This window comes from Notothenia rossii (assembly GCF_949606895.1).
Source record: "Notothenia rossii genome assembly, chromosome: 3".
Classification (NCBI taxonomy): Eukaryota; Metazoa; Chordata; class Actinopteri; order Perciformes; family Nototheniidae; genus Notothenia; species Notothenia rossii.
Genome location: NC_136901.1, coordinates 93,067,991 through 93,077,067, shown reverse-complemented (window position 1 = coordinate 93,077,067; position 9,077 = coordinate 93,067,991). Strand labels below are relative to the sequence as shown.

At 38.3% G+C, this 9,077-nt stretch overlaps 2 protein-coding genes across 4 annotated transcripts; one reads left to right on the top strand and one right to left on the bottom strand.

Moving 5' to 3' along the window:
• Positions 1-1,252: 1,252 nt before the first annotated feature.
• Positions 1,253-3,556, top strand: LOC307032043 (uncharacterized protein). Its single transcript, XM_079669740.1, has 3 exons — positions 1,253-2,457; positions 2,825-3,043; positions 3,126-3,556. Exons 1-3 carry the CDS (start codon positions 1,604-1,606, stop codon positions 3,331-3,333), a joined length of 1,281 nt encoding a protein of 426 aa, XP_079525866.1. The 5' UTR covers positions 1,253-1,603; the 3' UTR covers positions 3,334-3,556.
• Positions 3,557-3,580: 24 nt separating this feature from the next.
• Positions 3,581-8,575, bottom strand: LOC307032042 (G2/M phase-specific E3 ubiquitin-protein ligase-like). Of its 3 annotated transcripts, none has more exons than XM_079669738.1 (13): positions 8,062-8,575; positions 7,710-7,825; positions 7,325-7,631; positions 7,145-7,224; positions 6,871-6,929; positions 6,582-6,621; positions 6,434-6,501; positions 6,255-6,344; positions 5,806-6,119; positions 5,447-5,625; positions 4,854-5,026; positions 4,350-4,564; positions 3,581-4,273 (listed from the first exon to the last, which is right to left on the bottom strand). In XM_079669738.1, exons 1-13 carry the CDS (start codon positions 8,234-8,236, stop codon positions 4,038-4,040), a joined length of 2,052 nt encoding a protein of 683 aa, XP_079525864.1. In that variant the 5' UTR covers positions 8,237-8,575; the 3' UTR covers positions 3,581-4,037. The 3 variants fall into 3 exon arrangements, with proteins under 3 accessions (XP_079525864.1, XP_079525863.1, XP_079525865.1); XM_079669737.1 differs by having other exon boundaries at positions 7,710-7,828; positions 8,062-8,574; XM_079669739.1 differs by lacking the exons at positions 7,325-7,631; positions 7,710-7,825 and having other exon boundaries at positions 8,062-8,571.
• Positions 8,576-9,077: the final 502 nt, after the last annotated feature.

Below are 9,077 nucleotides of genomic sequence, written 5' to 3'. Positions count from 1 at the left end.
ATTTTTAAAAAATATTTTCGGATTTCACATCAACAGGAAGTCCGGTTAACTAAAATGTCCGTGTGGAACAATACCCCAACCCATAGATCCGTGGGTGAATAATGTTAATCACCACATTACACAAATCCCTTCACATTTACATTTACATTAAAGTATTTTGTGAGGCCTTCTAAAATGTTTTAAAATATAATTAGGGTTGTAGTTGAAGAATTATTGCGTTGCCAATGCAATCGCACAACGGCACATCCATTAATTCCACAACCACACACATGGATTAACATCGATTTAATACATTAATGTAGTCTTTGTTTCTGCTAAAAGAGGTGTCGACCAGCTGGGGCAACAAGACAATTGCCGAAATCGAGTGTGACTATTAAAAAATAATGTATTATTATATTAATATTGACAATAACAACCGACCGTCGGGGAGCGTTCTCATGGCATCTATTATCAACGCTATGGGAGGTCTATGAAGGTCTGGGAAGCCCTGCCCGTTGAAAAGTGACTCTCAAGGGGTACCCTGTCCGTATAGTGACGGGGAGGGGCCCTGACCGACCGTCAACATGTGACGGGTTGGGAGTGAGAACGTGTTGCTTGCACTTATGTTGATAAGTTGATGGTATCCTCACCGAGCTTTTGTATGTTTAAAAAAATGTCAATAAAAAATGGTAGCTGGAAACACGTATCGTAGCAGTTTATTGTGAGTACAGTGAGTAATTCACATATAAAGAAAAGGATAACAGACCATGTGTCAGTATGCACCACAGAGTTGTTGGCATTGGTGTTGTCATTGAAATGGCTGGAGGAGAAAGAAATACATAATAGTGTAATTGCATCCGACAGCTTTTCAGCATTATCGAGTATACGATCAGGCAGATCTTCATCTAGAATGGACATAATAAACGAAATATTTCTATTTTTATATAAAATGCAAATCAAAGGCATAGCAACTCGTTTCATCTGGGTTGCTGCTCATGTTGGTGTGGAGGGTAATGAACAGGTGGATATCCTGGCCAAACAAACACTCAGAAGTATGAACATAGACATAGAAGTTCCACTCAGCAAAGCGGAGGTTAAAACATTCATACAGAAATATGCACAAACAACATGGCAAGATCATTGGGACCTTAGTGATACAGGAAGACATCTTTATAAAATTCAAATATATGTGGGGGATGGAAGGAAGGTGGGGTTTAAAAGAAGGGAGGAAAATGTCATTTCTCGGATGAGAATAGGTCATACATACGGTGGCTGGGAAGTGCAATGGACAATTACAAAGTGTGAAACACTTTAACAAAGCTTGAGACAAATTTACATTTTATAAAACAAAATTACATTAGCAAAAACACTTTTACCAAGGATAAAACAATTTAACATTAACAAAAACAAATTAACAAAATGCAAAACACTTTAACATTTCCCGAAACACTTTAACATTTCCCGAAACACATTAACATTTCCCGAAACACATTTACAAACCAGAATTAAACCGGAAGTGACGTGACGTGACGTGACGTAACCATAGGACGTGACGTGATTGGCTCAAATTTAAATTTGTTTTGGCGGAAAGACCGAAGGTACGAGTGTGTTTCATATACAGTCTATGGTGTGTTTACGTTCGGTAAACATGTTTTGTCCGTTTTGTGGAAACAACCTGGAACAAGTGACACGGTTTTGCCTTTCGTGTGGAGGATCTCTGGAGTGTTTAAAGGACACGGGTCAGACAGAAGGACCAGATATCTTGCATCATTGCGTGCAATATTTTAATGAAGGTCACTCGTATGCTGTAATCGTGGACATTTTGTCCACCTTTCACGGTGTAAAAATCAGTTTGCGGACTCTTAAAAGCAAACTGAATCAAGCCGGGTTTTACCGCAGAAAGGGTTATTCCTCTCAAATCGCTGTAATTAACGCCATCAGGTTGGAACTTCGTGGACCTGGACAATTGTTTGGATACCGAACAATGTGGCAGGCACTAAAACAAAAGTACAGTCTTCGAGTGAAGAGAGATGATGTTATGAATTTGCTCCGGGAGCTTAACCCTCGAGGCTGCGAGAGGAGATCTCGCAGAAGGTTTATAAGGAGAACCTACCACTCAATGGGACCGAACTATATGTGGCATGCTGACGGTTATGACAAACTTAAGCCATTCGGTGTGGCCCTTTCAGGATGCATAGATGGATTTTCACGTAAAGTACTATGGCTTGAATGTGGTCCAACAAACAATAACCCAAGAGTTATCGCTCAATATTTCCTCAAATGTGTGCGAACCCTCGGTGTCATCCCCATGAGGCTGCGGACTGATTGTGGCACGGAGAACGGAATTATGGCTGCAATTCAGTGTACCCTACGTCACCATCACCATGACTACTACTCTGGAGCGTCCAGCCACATGTATGGCACATCCATGACTAATCAGCGCATTGAGTCCTGGTGGTCCATATTAAGAAAGGGAAGGTAAGTGTTTATCATTATTTTCTATTACTTGCCAACCCTGTCAGACAAACAACATTTGCTTAGCTAAAGTGTATCAGTTTTTATTATAATAGATATAATATATAGCCTGTAGTCTATGACCCAGACTATACAAGGCCTTTCTTTAGAACTTCTTTTTGGCAGAAATAAAGTTAGAAACTGTGAACATCTAAGCGTGGGTTTTGGATTGAACAGCGGCCCCTGAGGGGACGTAGGTTGTGAAGCAAATAAATTATGAAATAGACACTCAATGATTTGTTGTTGATTTTACTGGTAACCTTTTAATGTAATTTGTAGAATTGTTGTATATTGCTTAATAATTCACTTGAAAATATATCAATTTCTATAGGTCTCAGTTCTGGATGGAGCTATTTGCAGACCTCCGAGATGCTGGATACTTCAACGGGAGTCACGAGCATCAGTGCCTTCTGAGATTCTGCTTCGTTGATGTTATTCAGAAGGACTTGGATGAGTGTGTGAGACTGTGGAACAGTCACAGGATTCGCCCTTCCAGAACAGCATCATGTCCAGGAGGAGTGCCCAATGAACTGTACTACTTGCCACACAGGTAATACATTGGTGATGGATTGATACTTCTTTGTGTTTTTATCTTAAATGTAAATAAATACTATATCTTCTATTTAACATAGATTTGGCTCCAGGGACTGTGGATTTGAGATTGAACAGGCAGAATTGGATGCTGTTCCTGAGACAAGCCTGTCAATAGCTCCATGTGGGGACCAAAACATGCAAGAGTACTTGGACTTTGCTATGGAGCGCAATGACCTACAGAAGCCAGAGAACTGGGAGACTGCATCAGAACTGTACATGAAGCTGAAAGAATATGCTCAGTTATAAAGTAATCGAAAAGGTATTCAGAAGTACAGTAGCACTGTTTCACCACTCCAAATCAGATTTCAGGGCTCAACAATGCTTGGTTTCATGGTTTGTCAGACTGCATTTACTCTTTCCCCTGTGACGTATCCAAATGATTATGGTACCTGTTCATCCGAAGACTGGTCCTATTTAGAAAAAAGATATTCCCATACATTTTTAAATAAAAACAGCATTTTGAAATGAACATTGTTTCCAGCCAATCACCATATTTGTTTCAATGTCATTTATACAGCACCAAATCACAGCATAAATATCTTAATCATTATAAAATATAACCGGAATAACAACAAACAACGCTCCAATTAGCAAGCACAAACAAGGTTATGTTGTGTGTGTAATTGTGTGCAGAAAGAACATTTCTGTATAAGTCTTATTTCAACCATGTGGACTCACTGGAAACCTGAGAATGAATGACTGATTTACAACAAAGAAGCTATGGGTGGCAATGTGAAATATGTATAGCAAAGTTCAGAGTATTTATAAAAATTGTATAGGTATAGAACAATACTTTGATTTTGTCCCAAACTAAATGGACAACATGAGCTGTAAGAAGAAAAAAAAACACGTTCACATCCAACAACAACTATGAACAACCTTTATAGAGTGTTTACTCTATGAAAAACCTTCATAGAGTCTGTACTCTATGGGTCATCCAGTCACATGACTTAAAAACAGCCAAATCCTGGAGAATTTTGCATTCCAAAGTCCATTTGGGACTTAAACACATTGTATGCGTCAAGGAGAGGTAGTTTTAATGTGTTGGAACATGTGTTTGCCATTGGGAATGGAGAATCATCAAGGAACTCTATTCCTGGCGATGGTTCAAATCCAGATGGGGGAAGTGAAGTCAGCCCAGTCGCAAACATCAAAACATCTTCCAAAGACACAGCAGTCTGGCTTTCTGCAAAGAAAACATGTTCAGATACATTTTGGCAATGTGTTTCCTGAAATAGTTATAAAAACAGCGATTTACAAACCTTCACAATCGAGGAGATAGTCTGCCCAGTAGCCCAAAGTTTGACTTTCCCTAAGCCTCCTGTTACTCCCTGGTGGACTGAGGTCAGGCTTGAAGAGTCGCTCAAGTTCCAGAGCAGTAAGTCGCTTTTCAGAGTGGCACAGGACCGGGGCCAGCAGAGTAGGGTGCTGCTGTAGTGCGTTTAAAAACTGAAGGGCTGAAAGACCCTCCTTGAATCTGAAGAGTGAACAAAAAAAATATTTCATCACAAAGTCACATTTAAATAACCTAATACCTAAAACAAGGGGGGGGTGGCATGAGCACTTAAAGATTGGCACAAGACAGGCAGGGAAAGGAGAGACGGACGTCCCATATCAGTTATACTACACAGGCACACATTTTGACACTGACTAATTGCTAACAGATAAACATAGAATAAACCAAAGAGGGGGACCATGAGGAATTTTAAACAAAAAATTCTTACATACATTAAAAAAAAATCATATGAATACAAATATGATCTTACCTCTCAATTACAGAGGAGTTTCGGCCAATAATGTACCACTGGAGGTAGTCTGACACAATATCATTCTTTCCTTCAACAGAAGCCACATGTCTCAGACAACCTGCTGTCTGTAACATTGTGCTGTGTCTCATGGTCATTTCTCGCAAGGCATCCACTGAGGCAGCATTCTCAATCTGAAGATTATAAAATGGATATAAACAATCCAGTCAATAACTGCATGTACTGTATATTCTTGCCATTTTTTTTCCATTGCAAGATTTATATATTACTATTACTACTATCCTTGTACAATATATACCTGGCTGCTAAATCCTCTATTACAGGATGTGTTTTTTGTAAATTGTGTTTGTGTATCTTTACTAGTTTTTTATCATTCTTCTTAGGTAACATTAAGTTGTCTTTGGCTCTATTCTGCTCCAACAATGTAAATGTCCCCTCTGTGGGACTAATAAGGGTATTCTGATTCTGATCACAAAACAAAAAATGAAGCCAATTCGGTGTATGTGATAAAGGTAAAGTAAAGATGTCTCAAAACACTGCAGGAACTACATAATAATCCACCCTACCACACTGTTGCTGTATGCAATTCTCACCTCTTGTAAAGCTTTCCCTACTTCTTCATCATTTATTAAATCAACTGTTGCTTTGAATGAAGGCTGGCCTGCAAGATAATGTACAAGATCTTCTGACAGAAAATGTGGCCCTGGACCTCCATGCACAACTGACACTGCAATCATCTTTCCTGCCAAGTAGTATTCATCCTCCCTAACAGCTGTGAATAAAGGTATTCATATTGCAAAATTAAAACTTTATTTAGTATATACTTTAATGTACTGTAATGAAACTCAACGTTTTGGAAAAAATTGTTCAAGCAACAAATCATATGTCATGTGATATATATGGTTAATGATCATTAACAATTGTATTAGTACACTTCTAACCGTATGCATACCATTTGCATTGTAGACCAAGAAGCGGCGTCCGTCTGGCCCATCAAAAATGGGCCGGTCTTTCAGATTCTTCATCAGTAGAGATAACAACTCTCTCCTGGGACCACCTGAGTCAATTCCTTCTTCGAAAACACCAACATCATCAGTGAATTTTACCAGCATGTCACAGTTTTCTGAATACGATGTACGCTTGAAACCTCTGACTGCTCCATCCCAAACATTAGCCCTTGAAATGTTGAACCGGCTGACTCTTCCATGATCAATAGGCTGTGAGAGGTTAGCAATAATGGCAGGTAATGTAATGTTCATCTCCTCCCTGTAAAGGAAAAAAAGTGACCTTATTAGTGGATATTCCAGAGAGTGCACAAACAGTTAAAAAAAAAAAATGTTGTACCAGAAATATTGTACAGAGAAAAAAAATGTAATGTCACTGTAATAGCTGTCCGTTTACATTTCAGTGTCCAATAAACTCGTCATGTTGACTGCAACCAGCTCTTCGTCCTCTTCTTCAACACATGGTGCATACAGGTCTGTGTATGTACTGTTAGGAAGTGATCATTCCCATGTTAAAACATCTTACAAACAAAAATGTCTTTCTCGTGTAAGTGAGTTACTAACATTTGTACTTACCTGTAGCAAGTAGTCTTGTCTGTATTTGTTTTGGGTGGACCCATATCCTCAGTATCAGATATTACTATCTGAAATACAAATACAAATTTCTGTAACAAAACAACACTGAACATTAGAAACATCAGGCTTCCACAATCTGCCTCAATACCTGTCCAGGCTGAGTTGTGGATGAATGTCCAAGTGCCTTCCTGAAACATGATAAAATTGATAAAATTATTAACTTCATGATACAGGGTATAGTTGAGTTTTAAGTAACATTTAGAGGTAGGAGGAACCATAAGATTTATAAATAACAGATTATTTTTGTTTGAAATTAGATTAAACATGACATGTATGGTATTTTTGTATCCATGTTCACCAGAGAAAATGCTGTGGCCTATTCTTATCATCCACTTAAAGATAAATTACTTATTTTGTAAAAATAAGTACAAACTTACCCTTCATTTTCCGGTTTGTGTTTTGGAGTACTTTTGTTTCGTGGTTCAAATTCAAATACCTGAGAGTAAAAGTGTACAATTATCAACAGCTTCCATTATTGTTCCCTTACCACATATGTCTATCAACAGTGAAACATTGTGAGTGTTTCTGATAGTAATTGTAACTGCCAAGTTGGTTCTTCTAAAATATTTACCAGAATATAGATTTCCTGCTTAAAATCAAATGTATATGAAAAATAAATAAATGAACATTAAAATAAAATCATTTACGCACCACAGTGTCAGCCTGATTGAATTCAGCTGTGCTCCTAGATGTGATGACAATATCCGAATCAGAGTCTGAGGTATCATCCCCTGTAGTAAAAGCAAAACGTTCAACACATTATTATGTATGCTGCAGTAGAGGATGTTAACATGTAAACAATTAAAATATTGAATAATAACATCCACAAACCTCCTCTAAAATGTTTCTCAAGGCAAATGAAAAGGGTGATCCTGGCATATGCCTTTCCTAAATCGTTTTTATATTCTGCCAATGTGAATGGCTTTTCTGAACCAGGCACATTGACAACCTCTGAGCAGTCTGGATACAAAAGGACGTACGGTCCTTCATCCATGTCCTTGTTAAAGGCTTTCATTTTCTGGACAGCTCGTTCCAGTATAGCAGGTGCTGCTACCTCCGGGTCTGTAAACAACGGGAGTGTTTTCCCTCTCCGAGGCTTTAAATCAACTCCTTGTGGCGACATCATTCCTATGTTTATCTAGTAAAATAGCAGAGATATAAGTAATGAAACACACAGAGACACTGAGATTTCTATGAAACGGTTAATGCAGCTTACCTGGACTCGTCTCTTTTCTTGTTTAAGTCTTCCTTTCCCACAGTTAAAAGACTGTTTCTCTTTTGACTTTGAGTTTCTGTACTCCATGAAAAGTTTATAGGATCGGCCTGGTTGTTCTGCTATGAATAGTTCCAATAAAAATATAATAATTAGCAGCTCCAACAATCAGCAAAAGCAAGTGTGCATTAAAGTTTACGGAAAACCTAAAAATAAAAACTAGCATATTAGCTCAATGCGTTGCTATTCCGTTAAGACATGGATTGGTATTTGACTGATATGAAACTGTGATTGAACTTTTATTTACTGCATGTCTTACATTAGCATCACAAAGCTAGCGCAATACTACACTTACTTTGTTTCGCATTTTCCGGCTGTTTCGATGTCCCCTGTGCGCTTGGTACACCCGTCTGGTCCGTGTCCTTTAAACACTCCAGAGATCCTCCACACGAAAGGCAAAACCGTGTCACTTGTTCCAGGTTGTTTCCACAAAACGGACAAAACATGTTTACCGAACGTAAACACACCATAGACTGTATATGAAACACACTCGCACCTTCGGTCTTTCCGCCAAAACAAATTTAAATTTGAGCCAATCACGTCACGTCCTATGGTCACGTCACGTCACGTCAAGTCACTTCCGGTTTGATTCTGGTTTGTAAATGTGTTTCGGGAAATGTTAATGTGTTTCGGGAAATGTTAAAGTGTTTCGGGAAATGCTAAAGTGTTTTGCATTTTCTTAATTTGTTTTTGTTAATGTTAAATTGTTTTATCCTTGGTAAAAGTGTTTTTGCTAATGTAATTTTGTTTTATAAAATGTAAATTTGTCTCAAGCTTTGTTAAAGTGTTTCACACTTTGTAATTGTCCATTGCACTTCCCAGCCACCGTACATACAGGTCTCAATCATACATTAAGTATAATAGGAAAGCATCCAACCGGAAAGTGTATACACTGCAGCCAGCCAGAAACTGTTGAGCATGTTTTACTGCTTTGCAGGAAATACTCAGAGAAATGTGTTTTTCCAGACACTGAAGAAAGCAACATTCCATGACTTGTCGCTATCAGGGCTGTTAGGGAAAACATCAGGCAATATTTATTGTGAGATTATTGCATTTCTAAGAGGAATTGATACATTTAAAAATAATCTAGAGTTTTGGTTCTTTATTTTATTTAATTGATTTTGTTTATTGTTTTCTGCAGTCCAGTTGGTGGCGGTAATGCACCTACAAGTTGGTTTGCCAACCGCCAATAGACATCGAAGAAGAAGAAGAAGAAGAAGAAGAAGAAGAAGAAGAAGAAGAACAAAAAGCTCCAGCACTACTGATCCATCATCTGTGTGTCTGGATAAACCTCTGAATGGACTCTGTGCT

Bases quoted from the DNA above. Each gene is read 5' to 3' on its own strand.
- LOC307032042 (XM_079669737.1), bottom strand. From the start codon at position 8,236: ATGGTGTGTTTACGTTCGGTAAACATGTTTTGTCCGTTTTGTGGAAAC. The intron at 7,829-8,061 runs GTAAGTGTAGTA...AACTATTCATAG, and splicing joins GCCGGAAAATGCGAAACAAA to CAGAACAACCAGGCCGATCC. The intron at 6,930-7,144 runs GTGCGTAAATGA...TTTTACTCTCAG, and splicing joins TCAATCAGGCTGACACTGTG to GTATTTGAATTTGAACCACG.
- LOC307032043 (XM_079669740.1), top strand. From the start codon at position 1,604: ATGGTGTGTTTACGTTCGGTAAACATGTTTTGTCCGTTTTGTGGAAAC. The intron at 2,458-2,824 runs GTAAGTGTTTAT...CAATTTCTATAG, and splicing joins TCCATATTAAGAAAGGGAAG to GTCTCAGTTCTGGATGGAGC. The intron at 3,044-3,125 runs GTAATACATTGG...TATTTAACATAG, and splicing joins CTGTACTACTTGCCACACAG to ATTTGGCTCCAGGGACTGTG.